Source organism: Ruditapes philippinarum, unplaced genomic scaffold (genome assembly GCF_026571515.1).
Source record: "Ruditapes philippinarum isolate M1 unplaced genomic scaffold, ASM2657151v2 ctg2400_1_1_1_1, whole genome shotgun sequence".
Classification (NCBI taxonomy): Eukaryota; Metazoa; Mollusca; class Bivalvia; order Venerida; family Veneridae; genus Ruditapes; species Ruditapes philippinarum.
The window spans coordinates 115,419-135,030 of NW_026856098.1; the positions used below are offsets into that span (position 1 = coordinate 115,419).

The 19,612-nt window shown below is 31.7% G+C and overlaps 1 protein-coding gene across 6 annotated transcripts in view; it reads right to left on the reverse strand.

Moving 5' to 3' along the window:
- LOC132745387 (sushi, von Willebrand factor type A, EGF and pentraxin domain-containing protein 1-like) overlaps window positions 1-19,612 on the reverse strand; it is a 61,404-nt gene that overhangs the window by 39,541 nt on the left and 2,251 nt on the right. For 2 of the 6 annotated variants that reach the window (XM_060734295.1, XM_060734298.1), the window contains exons 2-10: window positions 11,900-12,223; window positions 11,286-11,660; window positions 5,750-5,812; window positions 5,251-5,424; window positions 4,189-4,308; window positions 3,721-3,801; window positions 2,599-2,766; window positions 1,460-1,633; window positions 193-360 (exon numbers count right to left, since the gene is read on the reverse strand). In XM_060734295.1, coding sequence (XP_060590278.1) covers window positions 193-360; window positions 1,460-1,633; window positions 2,599-2,766; window positions 3,721-3,801; window positions 4,189-4,308; window positions 5,251-5,424; window positions 5,750-5,812; window positions 11,286-11,660; window positions 11,900-12,223 — 1,647 coding nt within the window. Of the gene's footprint in view, window positions 1-192; window positions 361-1,459; window positions 1,634-2,598; window positions 2,767-3,720; window positions 3,802-4,188; window positions 4,309-5,250; window positions 5,425-5,749; window positions 5,813-11,285; window positions 11,661-11,899; window positions 12,224-14,706; window positions 14,945-19,612 lie in introns of those variants that run through there. The other 4 variants (XM_060734300.1, XM_060734297.1, XM_060734296.1 and 1 more) reach the window with 3 other exon arrangements.

A 19,612-nucleotide genomic window follows, 5' to 3' on the forward strand; every position in this document is an offset into this window, starting at 1 on the left:
CCACCGCCATGAGTTCTAAAACACGAATGATTCTGTCTGGGCGTCCGTAATATACACCCGTGTTGCCTGCGCTTATAGTAAGGATTTTTATGAATGTGCATAAGAAAAGTCAAAATGTTAAATTTCATTTAAAAAGATAGATCATTTTGTTTTATTAAATCATTCATCTCTTTTTCTATTTCACAGAATTACCTTTAGCTACACAAGAAACAGTCTCCCATGAACCAGTCATTAGACAAGTGATGGTCGGACTACTCGGGTAATATCCTATATTGCACGTCACATTAGCTACAGACCCAATAATTGAAGTTTCATCAAGTGAAACAATCCCATTTTCAATTGACGGTACAGAGCCACAACCTGAAATAAAAGTCCGAATTATCACAGCATCACAATCAATGTTTCGTCGCCGAGTTCTGAAACTGTGCTCTAGGAAAATTCAAAGTGGCTGACTACCGTCATCTGGAGTTTTAACTACCAATATACACCACCGCCATGAGTTCTAAAACACGAACATTTCTGTATGGCTTGTCCGTAATATACACGTGTGATGACCGCGCGCACAGTACGGACTTTTATCCGTATGCATGAGAAATGTCCCAGCGAAAAACCTTTTTTAACCTTAGTTTTAATCCATTTTTTGGCGGGGGGGGGGGCAATTTTGGATTCAAAAATCCCAGAAGTAAGACGCCCTATGAGTTTTTTAACATTCGCATTGGACCTGGAAACATCATACATATCTGGTAAATTGTGGCCTTAGATCCACTGTTTATCAGCTTATCGAGGATACCGGTATTGTGTAAACCGCTAGGAAACTTTGAACAACTTAACAAAATATATATTAAAAGAAAAATAGGTCAAAATCTCACAAAGCAAAACGCAAAATATCCATTGCCGCAGTGAATAAAGGGAAAACTTAGCAGAAGCAACTTTACATACTGCTATCGAAAAACTATCTTGCCGCGAACAATCGTCAAAGAATGGATCACAGCATGATAAAACTGACCGTCCCATTACAGACCACTTACAAGTTTTAAAACGGATATTAAGTACTACACCGTGGCATACCGTTTAACATGTTTTACTACGGTCTATCACGCTTTAAATCTACATAGTGACTGTCGTGGTTAATTAAAGTTTACTTCTGGCTGCGTCTGTCACGTTCGCCTATTGCGCTCCCCCGCATTGTTTCATATGTTCATCCAGTTTTCCTCCAATGTTTGCCGTGTCCGCCGTAAACAAATAGCGTAAGCATACTACATGATATAATTTAACAGGAACATTAAGACAAATTTATCGCACATTTCTAGAGAACAGACATCTCATAAGGCTATAAGATATAATTTCTTTTATAATATTCATGGCATCAGCTTACTTACATTCTCAGTTTGTAAAATAAATATAAGTTACATTTAAAAATTCTTATGAAAATAATAATGATTATGAACTGTAGAATTACCATTAATGGAGCACAGAGCAGTTTCCCATTTTGCGGATGATTGGCAAGTAATAACCAATTTATCAGAAGTATATCCAGGGTCACATATCACATTCGCTACAGATCCAAACACTGTGCTAGTTCCATTAACAAGTATGTATTGTCCAAAACTGAGTTCTGGTAGTGGTCCACAATCTAGATTAATTCATTCAACTTTCTTATTATATATTGTATCAATGTTAAGAGATGTGTAAGCATATTCAGTGTATATTGTGTATAGTTTTAACATAACTAGACCAGAATCAGTTAATGAACCAAAACGGAGTTAAAACTTTAGAAAAAAAAGCTAAGATTCTTTAGCGGCACATAGCAGATGATATATATAATAGAGATTTCTTATAAACTAAAGTACTTTTGGGATACAAACTTTGCTTATTTTGGTCTGAATCAGAAAGAAAATTTTGAAACAGTTACTGTCTGAAGCTCAGACCTCAAAATCATGTTGTTTTTTTTTAACTATTCTACAATAATTCAATATTAAGAAATGAAATAAAAGTTATTTTCAAATTTGAATGAACTAAATTAAGCTTTGTAAAAGCTTGAGACAGAGTAGGTGTTTTAATGATAAAACAAATAATAAAACATTAATTATCCTGTATCAGCTGGACATTATTCATCTAAAGGAAAGCATATACGAAACACAGATGAAGCATTTTTGTTTAACGGATCAGACACAGCTCTTTGTAAAGTGTTTTTCTAAAAATATGCGAATAATTTTTGTATGTTTATGAATGAATAAGATTAAATTTGTCTAAAATATACTAGGTCATTGTTTTGTTTCTGAGTGTTAATGAGCGGCGCATGAACAAATCCAACAAGTGCCCTCCGCGCAGTCTGAGCGAGGTTATCTCAATGCTGTGTTCGCTTCAGTGGTTTTCTTACTTTGTCTATTATACTGGTAAACAGAAAGCTAGCCATATGGATATCCTGAGAAATGACTAGTGCGAATAGCAGAGACATGAGGTCGTGAATTCATTCATGTCTTGGTGCAGCATACGGCTAGTGTGGTTTTGTCATGACGCGGCTCAAATAAAGATTTATATATTTTAATTTATATATCTATATCATTCGCAATTTTCTTGTTTATATTTCGTAATTACCTTTAACTGTACAAGAGACATTCTCCCATGAACCAGTCATTAAGCAAGTAATGTTCGCACTACTCGGAGCATATCCTTCATTGCACGTCACATCAGCTACAGACCCAAATGATGAATTTCCATCAAGTGAAACAATCCCATTTTCAATTGATGGTACAGTACCACAGCCTAAAACACATTATTTTTAACAGCACATCGGAACAAATTTTGTTAAAAAGCGCCAAAGAAATGTTACTGGGTTATCTAACCATTTTGCAAGTAAAGCACATTTAAAATCCCACAGGTGAATATTTAAGCGTTAATTCATTACTTGTCGTTGATTAAACTTATAAACATTTGGAATAAATTTAATAATAATAGAAATAAGTTAAATAATTAATAATATATGTACTAATTAGAAGGTTAGATAATAACTGAAGTATTTTTAATAATAACTGAAGTAAGTAAAATTATAACTGGAGTAAGTTTGATAATAACTAAATAAGTTTATCATTTACTCTTACTGCTCCCGACTATTCTGTGCGGATGATATTTACAAGAGCCTGAATTAAATTGGATTTAACAAAAAGGAAGATACCATTAAAAATTCATGACTTGGATACTGACCAAAGGACTAAGTTAGGTTTCAAAACAGAAATTATTTAGTCAAAACCCATGTAAGAGATATGGGTTATGTAAAATGACCACAAAGCTAGTATTAAGATAAAAGTAGGTATCTTTAGTATATTCGAATATTGATTTTGTATGCAAATCTCAAACCAAAAATGTTCAAGAAAGTGAAAAAAGGTAATTATTTAGTCAAAATCCATGTCAAAATTTTTGGCCTTGAACATACACCATAAATTATGATCCAGGAGAAATTAATAAATTACAGACAGACCCCGGACACTCTTGCCTGGTTACATTTTGATATCCATCCAAAATATTACTTTACGTTCTTCAGAAAGGAATTTGTATAAATAACAAAACATTTACCAATTCTTTTAATGACAATATGATGTTTTTGAGAATAATTGGGACTTTCAACTTAGGCAACAATTCATTGTTGACGCCAATAAATCAAGAAAATGTTATTCGTAAACAAAAATAACATATAATCCCGATGATAAATGATATACTTACCACACTCAGTTCCTTTGTCGACACACACATGGCTTCCATTAGAATGGTAACAGGCCTCAAGACCTTCCGGACAAGTTCGATCTTAAAAAATAACTTAATGTCAAACGTTATTTAAAGTTTCACTGTACAAGAGGTTTCGTTGTTACAGTAATTAATGGTTTCGATAAAAGATTGAAGTAAAATAACAATATTTCTAACAATATAGAAAATTGCATAACTATGCAGAATCTTTATAATTTAATATATGTTAGTTTCTTGACGTGTTTTTTTAAATGATTAAAACTATATGTTAGATAAACATTAGTAACTATTTCATGCAATTATGATGTAAAATAAACAGGAAGTCACAAATCAGCGAATTGAACATGCTTGTTCATCGATACTTTCATTGCTGCGATGATTTTACCTAAAAATTGTGTTTATGGAATTCGTAATGGAATAAATTTAAATAAACATCTTTGAATTTACCTTGACAAGTCGAGATCTGTTCGTCAGATTCATCAGTGCAGTTGGGAAAATTGTCACATTTTTGGCTCTCGAGTATACAATCTCCATTATCGCATCTCCACTCATTTGCTGAACATGGTGCTATTAAATATTACACATAGAACAATAGTTTGTCATGTAACATCATTCCAGATAAAAAGTAAACAAATACCCGTACAAAATAAGTTATATATACTAATGCTAATGTATACTTTATTTTCCTAGTAACTATATAACTAAGTAATATGATATAGGAAAAGACAAGTAAAATGGTTTTCTGCGGTGAACATTTTAATGATATAAAGATATTTCATTTAATTATTTTCAACATTATTTTCTTCTTTTTTTTTGGGGGGGGGGGGGGGGGTAAATAAACGTTTGTATCAGGAATATAGTTGACAATAATCGATCAGTATAGAAGAAGGTCTTTGGAAACTGGTGACCGTTGAAGACCGGAGAAGGTCGAACATAAAACAATTATTTTTTTTAAAGAAAATGATTAAATAGGCCTTCCATTTTATGAATAATTCCGAGCAAAAAATAAATAAAGTAAACACACAAGTTAACGCAGAAAATATCTCTATATCTCTATTTATTATGGCAGATGCCACTACGAATATTTTAATTTTGTAGATTTTTAGTATAAACAATTTATTGTTTATAAAATTTGAGATAGATATTAAAGAAACATTGATAATTTTCAAACACATCTTTCAGGTTTGTCCACCTCAAACGGTAAAATAATTATAGAAAATTAGAAATATCACGTAATAGTTTTTTCTTCTCAATTAGGTATAATTCGGACTAATTCCCTACAGGTAAATCCGTAACGTACCGGCAAACGGTATTTAGCTGGGTTTTTGAAAAGGTCAATTAACCAATCATATACGGTTTACAGATCACGTGCTCCTCCATGTACCGAAGACAGGTCACGTGCTCCTCCATGCCTCAAAAGTTAAACGCGTACCAATACCCTGCGGTCTCAAGACCGCAGGGAATAAGACAAATAAACCGGGGAAAATAAATTGTTATCAATCGGCTTACGTTTTTCTGTACACTTTGCAATCGGCCATGATCCATTAGCTTGACAACTTATATTTGGTGTATCTGTTTTATAACCGGAATCACAAGTAACCTCGGCTGTTGCTTCATAAGAAAAATCGTTCTCATTGCTTAGTGTAATATTTCCATTGTCGATACTTAGAAGAATACCACATCCTAGACGTGATCACATGTTACAAGTTATTATAAAATCAGCAATAAAAATCTTTTAATTTCGAGAATATAGAAGTGACATATTTGGTTGAATAAGTACAATATTTTTTTTCTATTGTATATTATTAAATAACAAGCCAATTTTGGTTATTAAATACGGCGAAAAATCTTCAGTCAAACAATGACCCCAATGCAAAGAGGAAATCTTTCCTGAATTTTAAATTGAAAAAAAAAATGAATAAGCGTTTATTATCGAAAGTAGTTGATAGTAATGTAGCGTTCATTTCGTTATTCGGCGAAAATTAAACGAAGTACCAATTTAACATACCTGCACACCATGTTTCCGGTTGGGAACTGCAAGTCAGCTGATAGCGCTCACCCGTACCTGAAGCTAAAATAAGGTCCAATATATTACTCAAACAAACTGATAAGTAAAATAAATCTTTCAAATTATCTGCCAATGCCCACACAAACATGGATTTACAATAATTGCATTAATATAATACTGCAAGCACCATGTTCCAACAAATATGAAAGGTAATATTGTGCTTTGTCACTAAAAATAATCATTTGCCACACATGTGCTTTGATATAATAATTTTCATAAAGCTTTAACAAGATTTTTGCGACGGACGCGCCCTCAGGCGCGTTCAGAGCTAAGTCATCTACACATGGGATTTCGTCGGCTACAATCGCGAAAAGTGTCCTAAACCGATTAACAGCCCGAAAATAGTACACGAATGTGATCCTTCAAAACTCCCATACTTTGTCGGGATATCTTAAAATCTTCCATATTTAGCCTTTTCAATTTCAAATTAAGTTATCCAAGTTAAAATATGAACGTATATTATTGATAAAAACGTTGTAGTCCCGTAGTATTATTGCGCAATATGCAAATTACTGCCGAAACGATTTACCGCTGTCGAAAAAGTAGGACAGCAAATTATACTACAATAAAGATGTAAGCTCTGAGTTCCAAGACATTATTAGTAGGAAATAAATATTTCTACATTATACAAAACATTATTATTAACAAATCAAAAGTTTTTCGTGACTCTAGGATAACTCGCGCATTAATAAAAGAAGAACTATTTTCGTGACTCATACCGCGGGTTTAGCTGAATATTCAGCAGTTATTAATAAATTAGATACAGTACAATGGTTAGTATAAATATCTATTTTTGAAAATGCATGTAAGAAGAGAGTTTTTCAACACTTTACCACCATGTAGTCTTTCATGGTAAGGAAGTTATAATATCAGTTCTACTTCCGATTCTTGTGGTTTGTTTACATATTTTTCTAGGTCACGATATGAGTTAACCTTCGCTATTCTAAAAATAGATTCTGCTTCACCTGTGCTGATTTTTGGACAGGCGATTAGGAAGTACACATTATACATGTAATAAACCAGCGGATTACATGCAATACTTTTAGAAATTCTATACAATTGTAAGAAGCAAACAAGTTGAAAATAGAATATAGTGTGAAATTGAAAAGGAGAACTAAACACTGTAGTGCTTAAGTGACATTTAAATTAAAATAAAAACGATGTGCTCTGGCCTCTACATCTTTACCTTGTAAATAAAAAAATCTAAAATACACTATTAATTGCTTATGATTTTAACCAGAAGATTTTTTAATGAGACATATCCAAGAGAAATAAAAATACAAATGACTTATATTTTATTGTCTATATGCCCACTATGATATATAACACAAAGCAATTCTAAATAGCATTCTCAAATGTATAATGTATTATGCTTGAAGTTTATTTGCATGGTTTTATTTTAGAAATATTTCGTTGACAGTATTTTTTTCTATTTACATATCATTTCTTGGAATAAATCGATAAAGACACTGATTTACAAGTTTGACGTGAGTTTTTAGGTATAAATTTCATTCTGTATTTAAGTGCTTGAAAGTAGAAAATCTGAATTATATCAGTTTGGGACACAAAATATATTGCTCTACAAATCTCGATCTTGTATGGAACAAATTTTCTCTGTTATATATTTTGTGTTTTGTTTTTGTTTTGTTTTTTTTTTCTAAAAAAAAGCCTTAATGTCTCTCCGGTTGCACGTCCGTCGCATTCAGTGCTGCAGCACTTTGATTATATTTTATTGCCATATGATTGTTTTTGCTGTAATGAAAATCTTAATCTGTTACGATTTCAATGAAATTTAATCTGACATTTTTCGAAAAAACAAAAACACAAGACATACATTATACATGGGTAACGACGATATTGATTATATCTGTCACCACTTTATGCTCTCACGAGTTTGATTAGAAATTGTTTATTCTAACGCGCATGTCGAGAACGTCATAGTAAAATACAAATGACCATAAATACAAAACATAGGCACTATAGAGTATTTATTTTAAGAGAACTTTATTGTTCAAAATAAAATATGGAACAGATGCGTAAAGAAAACATTTTTTATATTTATTGAAGAAACAATATATCGCAGGTAATGCATTTAAATTTAATAGATTACAATGTACTGTAAATTTCAACATGATAAAAGTTCAAATTTTATATTACTTGTAGCGTATCGTTATTTTGGAGCTGATGTTATTAATCAGGTTGCTGTATATTCTTACTATAACCAATATACACGCGGTTGTTATCTATCTTCCGATAATGTCAAACCCCTCGCGGGGACGTAGACATGTAAATATGTTATAAGAACACCATAAAAATGGTTAAGGGTTTTGACATTGTCTTGTTTTAAAATGGTCAACGGATTTCCAAATGCAATCACTTATGACTTGTTAAAATGTTGGCTCAATTAAAGGAATTAGGCGATGTAAACTGATATGTGTTTGATGTTTGATATGATTGTATTTCATATCAAAAGGTATGAGGGGCCTCCGTGACCAAATGACTGCTAACTTTATTTCCTCCCGATTAAACGATTTTGAGAAATGGAGATTTTTTCCAATCTTTTCGGCGTTGGTTTAGCTTTTTGGTTAAGTTTTCGATTATGTTTTCGCCTTGATTAACCTTTTGGTTACGGCTAATTGCTCAAAAAAGTTCAAACATATTCATTTTAAACATAAAATATTTATTTCATATAAAAGTAAAATGTATTTCTAAAGGAAAGATAATCTTGAAAGGCATTTTTGCTGAATTATCTCCCTTTTTATATTTTTTCCCCAAAACCATCACAAATATTTACTTCAAACTTGAAATATTGATTGTATATCAAGGCAAAAATTTCATTTTAACAGAAACGGCAAATATACTGTACGTGAAAAAATGCACAGTATGAAATGCACGGTCAACACGAAAATCGACAGACAAGCTTGGTCTTATTCGAAATGGGAAGTGTTTTGGGCCATTTTGAAATCTTGCATTTAGCATTCGTGTAGTACTCCTTGATCATTTAGTATTCCTCACAGGTTTGCCGATCTGCGGTCGGGTGTTAGATATGAGCGAATTTCACGATTAGCAGATATTATCATATTATATGCCGGCAGTTGAGTGAGCAGATGTCAAAATTAGAAAACGTACAGAAAATTAAGTACATTTTACCATTAAATTTTGTCAAACACTATTTACGCTTAGACATTATGGCAAGTAATGTTTTACTCGTCAAGTCGCTTTATACTATGATAGATAGATAAGAATACCGATAATTAGTTATGCTCATATTGGCCTTGCTATTTTGTTTAATACAGCTAGCCGTATTGGCCAGGGAATCTAGGCTTTTTGCGACGGACGCGCCCTCAGGCGCGTTCAGAGCTAAGTCATCTACACATGGGATTTCGTCGGCTACAATCGCGAAAAGTGTCCTAAACCGATTAACAGCCCGAAAATAGTACACGAATGTGATCCTTCAAAACTCCCTTACTTTGTCGGAATATCTTAAAATATTCCATATTTAGCCTTTTCAATTTCAAATTAAGTTATCCAAGTTAAAATATGAACGTATATTATTGATAAAAACGTTGTAGTCCCGTAGTATTATTGCGCAATATGCAAATTACTGCCGAAACGATTTACCGCTGTCGAAAAAGTAGGACAGCAAATTATACTACAATAAAGGTGTAAGCTCTGAGTTCCAAGACATTATTAGTAGGAAATAAATATTTCTACATTATACAAAACATTTATATTAACAAATCAAAAGTTTTTCGTGACTCTAGGATAACTCGCGCATTAATAAAAGAAGAACTATTTTCGTGACTCATACCGCGGGTTTAGCTGATTATTCAGCAGTTATTAATAAATAAGATACAGTACAATGGTTAGTATAAATATCTATTTTTGAAAATGCATGTAAGAAGAGAGTTTTTCAACACTTTACCACCATGTAGTCTATCATGGTAAGGAAGTTATAATATCAGTTCTAATTCCGATTCTTGTGGTTTGTTTACATATTTTTCTAGGTCACGATATGAGTTAACCTTCGCTATTCTAAAAATAGATTCTGCTTCACCTGTGCTGATTTTTGGACAGGCGATTAGGAAGTACACATTATACAAGTAATAAACCAGCGGATTACATGCAGTACTTTTAGAAATTCTATACAATTGTAAGAAGCAAACAAGTTGAAAATAGAATATAGTGTGAAATTGAAAAGGACAACTAAACACTGTAGTGCTTAAGTGACATTTAAATTAAAATAAAAACGATGTGCTCTGGCCTCTACATCTTTACCTTGTAAATAAAAAAAAATCTAAAATACACTATTAATTGCTTATGATTCTAACCAAAAGATTTTTTAATGAGACATATCCAAGAGAAATAAAAATACAAATGACTTATATTTTATTGTCTATATGCCCACTATGATATATAACACAAAGCAATTCTAAATAGCATTCTCAAATGTATAATGTATTATGCTTGAAGTTTATTTGCATGGTTTTATTTTAGAAATATTTCGTTGACAGTATTTTTTTCTATTTACATATCATTTCTTGGAATAAATCGATAAGGACACTGATTTACTAGTTTGACGTGAGTTTTTAGGTATAAATTTCATTCTGTATTTAAGTGCTTGAAAGTAGAAAATCTGAATTATATCAGTTTGGGACACAAAATATATTGCTCTACAACTCTCGATCTTGTATGGAACAAATTTTCTCTGTTATATATTTTGTGTTTTGTTTTTGTTTTGTTTTTTTCTAAAAAAAAAACCTTAATGTCTCTCCGGTTGCACGTCCGTCGCATTCAGTGCTGCAGCACTTTGATGTTTATTTACAGCCATAGTTTGTTGAAAACCATCGCGGCCATCAATCGTCGCACAATACTGTCATTCAAAAAGTAAAGAAACTATGAAGAAAGTGAGAGTATTTTATTTTATTTTACTGCAGAACCGATAAACGTTTTTTTTTTGTGCATATTGAAATAGAATACCTGAAAATGATTGAACTTTTTCTAGTATTACCTTAAAGTGTCAAATTTAACAACATCTTATGCATATAATACAGGAAACTTAATTTGTTCGAACTGTTTATAATACAGGTACATTTGTATCTGTATTTATTGTTCGTTTTCAGAATAGTTGTATAATGTTTGGTGTTGAACGCAGCACATATACCGCCTTACATCTTTCCGAACAATAATTATTGGTTATTTAGTTATTTACATTTGTTTAGTTCACAACCTTGATCTCTTTATTATAGATTCGACTTTGACTCGTACTCTTGAACTTGTTAATGTTGTGTTATATATGATAACATTTAACAGGCTCGATATATATCATGAATTTTACATAGTTCCCTATAAATTAATATCGGTATACATGTGTATAGTAAATTATTAAACATTGTGCCCCTTCCAGTTAGATTTACTCAGCTTGTATTAATAACAATATTGAAACTATTTACTGGTAAAGGAAGACTAAGCTTACCATCAAGTCCGACGAAAAATAAGCCTTGTTGGTTTGATGTACTGTTGTTGATGAAATCAATCTTTACGTAGTGACTATTTAACAATTTACTTTCTATGTTGTTATTGTAAAGTTCATCACAATCAATCGTTGATAAGGTATTATTGTCCGTGTCGAGAAAATTCAGATTCTGCTCACAATTACTCGTATCTAAATATAAGTCAGCATCAATTGTATACATATTTATGTTTGATGTACAGGAGAATACTTCAAAGGAACATGAACAGGACGTGCTTCCAGTTGTTACAGCAGGATAATTCTGGCTGGTTAGGTACAGGGGCTTGCCGTCTGACGCCTCCAGTTGTCCATTAGAACATACTGACATTATTCGTGCACCTGGATGATAAAGAACAACCAAAAAGAACAACCAAATTAGTATTTATGACATGTTTATTGAATATACTTTTGAAATGATTTTTTTCCAAAATAGATCATTGAAAGCATGTCATTATTAATTTATATTTACTTGAATTGATATACTGGTAGAAATGAAAAACAGATTAAAATGTTTGTTTTTTATTTAAATATTTAGTCCTACATTAGAATCTTTACTATATTTTTATTAATGAACTTACTTGGTATACAGTAATACTCTAAATAAACATATGAAATATCCTGAACGCCTATGGAACAAGTTGAGAAGTCTGTTCTTCCTGTAGTTTTATTCACATTGCAGGATGACTTTCCAGAACAATCACGAGTTACATCTTGAATGTCGTTTTTCTCGGCTTTAACAAAGCAGTGCGACTTGTCGTATGTACAACATGTTGCATCACAGCTAACATTATAGGCGTACTGTAACGAGTTTATAGCAATCTTTGAGTCCTGTCCACAGTTTAACTTGATGTTTAAATCACATGCTGTCATGTGATGTAATGTTTCATTCGTAGATAGTTGTGCTGGAATATTGATAAATAAATTGAAAGCAGATTGTTAACGTTATTCAATGGTGTAAGATGGATATGCAATTGCAATACTTATAATTTTCCACGATAACTTTGTTCAAATCTCAAATTAAAGAATAGGAAATTATTAAATTGGACCGAAAATATGGTAAAAATATGGTAAGCAGAAAATTACAATTGCGTTGGAAATACTCAAATCTTTGGGTTTAAATATCTTAAGGTTAATCCCATATAGTATAGAGTACGTCTCAGACATCTTCTCTACCCTTTTCGAAGAACCTCGAACACAATACAGTAAGAATACGCAGAACGGGTACGGTATTTCGGTCTAACCTTCGCTAACAAAATAAACATGTAAACAAATAGTAATTTAATGATATGATTTAATTACTAAATTTATTCCAAGATAATCAAGTAAAATTCCTCCTTAATTAAATTAATTTATATATACATGTACCGACCTCGCCGATAAGTCGTAATTACAGTTTCACAAATCTTCCACGGCTGCAGAAAGACTCTCGCGTGCTTCTTCTTTTTTTAAAGCAAACTTGGCTATATATTTATCATTGTTGTCAAATTTTCTTACTATTGACATTTATCAGGAAAATGGTAATAATTTATCATCGTCAACAGATAACACTTGTACTTTCGGTTTCTAATTTTTCGGTGAACATTTACATGGTTTAACCAACTTTTACTACCAAAACATCCTCTCCATTCTGTGTAGATTGACAGGAAGGGCTGCAATATTCTAAATGTGAATTAAAAGGGGATGAATTTATATCTGACAGTGTTCTTAAATTCGCGTCTACAACTTTTTTTAAACTAGTTTCATTTTTTAATATTTGAAAGATAACGCAATGAAGTAGGCCATTATCTGCTATCAGTAAAGTGAATCGATACAAACAATCATAAATTCATGTATATTACTTGCATGACCTGTGACGTATTGTCACACATGTCTGAGTAATATCTGCAAATGATTAAATAAATTATGTAAATCTTTACACCATTTAACTATAATTTCAGAATTTCCAACAGCACGATTCCCTACTCCGCTGAATATCTCTCCTGCACCCATTCCATCCGCATAAAAGACAACAGTACGTATCGCATTTAGCACATTTACGATCTGTTCAATTTTGTAGGCAGTGATTTCAAATGAAATTCTTTAAAAAAAAAAACAGGTTTGGGCAGAGATGTAGATAACATAGAGATTGGCAACTCCCTAACCATTTATCACCCGTGCTTTGCTAAACAAGGCCTGAACAGACGGTAGGTTTTAGCTGTATAACACTAATTAACGATATCATGTACACTTTTTAAAGAAATACAACAGTTGCATTCAGACAGTAAATTAAATCTATATTGTATGAATCACCAGGTTTCCCTCTAAAACAATTACATCCCAATAGATCCCTTTCAGAACTTATTTACTATTATTACTAAAATATGTGTTAATGTTATATAATTGTTGGCGTTGGCCAATTAAGAAGATTGATTAAGAGGTAGGCCGGTGCAATGTTCTGGAATGCAGAACATAAATGTACATCCTAATACCTGTCATGTATTTTGGTCTCACGGTAAAAAAATCATCTTTCTCCATGAATAATGATGGAAATTTGAAAACTCCTCCATTTAAAAAATAGTCTATAATCATTTTTTGAGTAATTTGGGATTCGAAAATGCAACAACTTGGGGGCTCCCCCAGAGTGTTTTTTCCATCTTACTACTATGTTTACATTTTAGCCCTAATGGTTCTGGAATTTCATTTATTAAACACATTATCAGGGGGTGATTTGGAAACATGTCACCTGTCATCGTGGGAGGTCTGTGCAACTAGAATACATGTTCTATCCTGTAAATCCAGTATTAGTTGACTTCACACATTAAGATTTGCTTGTACATCTAAGTTTTAATTGGGGTTGTACTTCAAAATCCTACCGTCTTGTAACAAGTAAAACTTTTTATCAGTAAAATAATATATTTTCTGAAAATTTGTAAATTTGTCTACGGCTGCAGGTAAAAACATTTACAGTTCCCATTTAGATAAATGATACATCAGGTTTTGAAGAGAACTAATTATTAACGTTTGTTGCAAAACTATGCATATGAAGGATCGGTGGGTTTGTTCTGCTATGACTTTTTTAAGTGAAAGGCAAGGAAAGTAACAAATATTTTAACATGCAGATGTAACTTTCAAATGCTGTAAAGTATAAAAGGATCAAATATACATCCATTCAGTTTTAATTGCTACAAAAAGCCTATATTTTTTCACTTTTTGAAAGGCATGAGTGATATTTTAATGGAATATCTTGTTATCTATGTCTCTGATTTAGGTTAACGGTTCAGGTTAGCTGAAGTTTATTACTTACGATTGTTATGACATTTTTATACAAATTGAATTGTAATGTAATAATCAGAATATCGTTTTATAGTGATGAATAAAACAAATGAAAAATGAATATTCGGCTTACCTGAGGTTAAATGAAGTATTACGGATAAAGTTAATATAGCAGTAAAAAATATTTTCCTCCAAACCATTTTCTTTTTTCCCTTTATGCACACCTTTTATTACTGGTTATAAACCTCCCGGGAATAGATTTTACTTCCTTTTCAACGGAACACGAAACACATTTATTATTCATCATTGAAAATAACTATTTCGGAAATACCCTTGTAAATAACAGTGTTTTGAAAGGTTAAGGTTAGGTAAAACTAGACATATACAAGTTTGAAAGTTATCTAATACCTCAGATTACATGATCGACATAATAAAACAAATATAAATATTTTTCATGTCATAAAAGGTATATCGTGTTAAAAAAACCGTTCAGGGATTTAACTTTTCAAAACTTCCTTTTTCATTTCATTTATATTCAAGCGCTGTTGATATTGCAAAAAACTTGTTTATGACTGCTCATTTAGGGTAATTTAGTAACGCGGTGGCAGAGTCAAGTTTCACATAATATTTCACAACGTTGAATAAGAGCACAATTTTTTATGCTGTATTTATATTTTTATCCTCTATTTCAGTGTATAAAGGACACAAGACCTGATAGAATAATCGGAATACACTAAAAGGCGTAAATAGCAGATTTAAAATTATTAAAGCTTTGCATGATTTTTGGATGAAACACTATAAAAGAAACATTTATAGCGAAATAATCTTGGTGTCAACGTTCTTGTTTTCAAGTTTGTTCCCCTAAATTTGATTTTTAAGGGCACAGTCCCACAAAGATTTTTGTTTACGATGCGATTAATATGCTTTTTATTTTTTCCGTGGACACAAAACACATTTTCTCCCTTTCATTTAACATTTCTCCTGTGCAAAGATTATGTAAAGTTTTAAGAAATAGAGGATATTAAACGAGAATGTTGAGAATATTAAATAAGTGTTGATTCAATACTGAATCTATCGAATGTGTTAAATAAACTTATGTAATGCGAGCCTCTTGTGTCATTTAACCAAGTGACGTCAGAAAAATAACTTGTCCGTTCAATTAAGTTTACTCTCTTTCTTTTAGCATTAAAATGGAATAAATCTATTAATTGTTCTAGCGTTACAGTATAATAATGCATGGTATATCGTTTAAATTCTTAGTAATCAATCGCTCATGCCTACCAATGTTCGTGATAATAATACTGCTCATTTGAACTTGAGCCGTACATTTATTAACAACAACGCACTCAAAACATTTAGATATCTATTTCTTGACGTACGCTTATATCCTTGATTTTCAACTGATATTTCTAAATTTTGAAATATAGTATCCCAAATTATATGTTGTATTGGGATATGGAATAATTCAACTTTCATCTCGTATGCAAAGTAGAATAGATCAATTTAACATTAAAGTTTAATTTGTAAATACTAAAATACTCGGTTGTGCTGATGTTGGTAGTTTATCTCTTGGATCATGACAGCCACATTGAAATCACAGAGCAGAGTTCAGCCACAGCATCGTTCATGGACATGCTTGTCAAGCGAATTACCAGTACTAGTTGCCTTCCCTTTCGCAATGAACTGTACATGCAAGAGCCAGAGGTAATGATGCAAAATGCGCATGAGTTTGAAGTTAGATTTCTTATAGTCATGCTAGCCTGAATAAACTTGATTGGTAAATATTTGTTGGTAGTTTAAGTTAATTTAAATTTAATTTTAAACACTTGTCATAACGATCAGTGTATTCATAACTGGTACAGGAATTCTAGTACATGTGTATACTTTTTATAACAATATTTGTTTAAGGGAAATATTTAAAGATCTTACCCGTAAAGCTGTCTATATGAATGAATTTTGTCTATTAAAAAAGATTGCATCATTTTGCATGAGAACATAGAAACGTGTCATTTGTAAAGGTAACTTGTCAGGTGTTGAATTGTATTATCTGTTAAACTATAATACTTGCGTGTTAACGACATTATAGGAATAAATATTCAGTTAAAAAAACCTAATGCTGTTAAATACCGTAATCTATATGTATGAACAGTGACAATAGATTTATTTTATTGAAATTTGCAGTCTTTTGTAAAATCATGATATCATGAGTCTCAATTTCTCATTCTACACATACTGTTTATGATATTCTCAATTGCTGTTTTGTTAAAGCATTTTATAAATCATGTTTCTGTGAAATGTAATTAAAACACATTGAAGCCTTTAAATCAATTTAGTGTTTGAAATTATTTTTGTCCAATAGAATTGCAGTATTTCAAATGAATCATAACACATTTACTTTTAGTAAATCGTCTAAATTCAATCAGTTAAGTAAATCGACAACTGTTTAAAGATAATTTCAAACACTAAATTGGTTAGTGTTAATAAGTAAGCATTCACTACATTGAATTGGTCGATTTAGATTTGGAAATGTTTACCTATAAACATTGTTTAACCCGCTCTTAGAGTTTGAAATTATTTTTGTCCAATAGGATTGCAGTATTTCAAATGAATCGTTACACATTTACTTTGCTAAATCGGCAAACTGAAACCAGTCTAGTAAATCGACTGTTTATAAAAATAATTTAAAATACTAAGCTGGTTAAAATTTATTAGTGCGCCGCGTCTGACCAAATAAATTTTGTAAATACGTACTAATAAACGTTAACCTATACTCATTTAAACAATTACGGTTTGTCATACATAATCAGGATTTTTGTTTGTATATTGATTTCATGTATACTACAAGTTGTTGATAATAAGCTGATACAGTCTAAGATAGTACATCAATTATTAGATAAAAACAATGTTAAACACACAGAATACAGATTCAAATTTAATATGATTATAACAATAAAAAAATGATGATCAAACTACTTTAAATTCTGTAGTGCGGGTATTACGTTCGGGATTCATTACGTTCGGAATGCCGAAAATGATCATCATGTTCAATTAGAGCGACTATTAAGGTGGATAGGCCAAATATGTCACACAGCAATTGTTGTGGATTGTACGACAAACAAATGATAATGTAAAACAATAGTAATGGAGATGCCCAACATTATGTATTGCAAGTTTCAAGTTTATTGGCAAAATCAGCAAAAACAATTGCCTTTAGCCATTTACAATACATGCGGAGTATGGCTAAAACAAACAATACGATAATGACAAAAATGTAACACAATGGCTTATAATAAATACAATATATCAATATATAAACAGGTATCAAGAGCATTTTTATGTGTTTTAAGCTGCTTTAAAAAATATTGATAAATGAACTATTTTGTTTTTGTTATTTGATGAAGATGTTAGGGCATTAAATATATTCATTGTGGGTCATGAACTATGCCCAACATATAAATTATGAATTTCAAAAAATTATACCCAGCTCAATCTCTAATTTATGTGAGCATAGTCTTAATCAAGTGAATGTTTTCTTTAATTCATCAATTGATATTTTATCCAAATATAACTCATAACAAAATGTAGTAGTTATAAAGTTTAGATGTATTATTTAAACATGTTTCCCACTCTTGAATGAACTGATCTCGCTATGTCCATTTTAACAGATGTAAAGTATTAATCGTTGTATCAAGATTGTAAATAAATCTGCGAATCCAAGATGATTTATGATAGAATGTATCCGATTAGTCCAGCTAATGCCAGTAATGTTTACACATTGATCCATATAAAGCCATAAATAGGTAAATCAATAAGTTTTTAACCAAAATTTTAGTGACCTTTCTTTAGCAATAACAGAAAGAGGAAATCTGCCCAATTCTTCCAAAACTGCATAATTAGATATTTGTTTTTGGACCCCTAAAATATATTTCAAAAACCTCATACTAGTATGTAGCTTGTCCACTTCTTTATAATTGTATAGTCTACACCCAAATCTCAAAACCATTAATCAAAGAATATCAGTGAGCCTTGATAAAGCAATTTTAATGGCGGACACACCATGATGATCAGTGAATTCTAATACCTTGACGGTTATGCTGGGCCACGCCGATGATAACAAGTGGGTGAAGTAGCCACTATCATAGGGAACAGGCACGTTCTAGTACAACGTTAGTTGCGTTTGGCGCGTCAAAAATGTTAAAGGAGTTCTTTGCGTTTACCTTTCAGAGGATTGCACAAGGTATTGTCATATTATCTATATTGAAGCGTCTCGTATTGTGTATGGTGCCATTAGATAAACTCCAAAGTGAAGTTCATTGGGAATCTTCTGAATATCGTTAAAATGAAACGCTTTTCTGGAAGTACCATTATAATACTAGCTAGGAAGATTATGACAGAGAAAGCGCCAAAGATGTTAAATTATTTTTTGTAGACAGACAATAGAGCAGGTAACTTGTTACATGCCAATCTTCTCGTAGAGGTTATGTCACGCTTTTCTACTCCCCTGTAACTCGCATGACAATAGGTTTTTACCTCTCACTCTTTTTGTAATGCAAATTTCCCATAGGCCTCTGGGAGTTAATGCAAGTGTACCACGTGACTAAGAATTTTGTACTGTTAGTGCCCGTCTACACCTATCCAAGTGCCCGTCTACACCTATCCAAGTCTTGAATGCAAGTATCATATTCTCTTGAATTGGATAGTGTAGACACCCTTCTTGAATGGTTTTTAACGAGAAATTATGTGACATCCATGAAGATAATTTCTTGCAAGAAAGTTAGAACACGTTCTATTTTTCTACAAGTTTTTGGCTGTCAAGACACTGATAACACCGGTTTGACACAAAACATGTGCCCGAAGGTTTGATAGTGCTGTTATTTTTATTATTTTCTGACTTTTTATTGTTGATTCAGTGTACATGTCCTTTGAATTTCAGTAAATGATTACAATGTCTTGGTCAAAGAAACAAATCAATACGCTGATACACAGAAGAGCAAAAGCAAACAAAATAAAATAAATAAAAATAAATACATCGTAAAAAA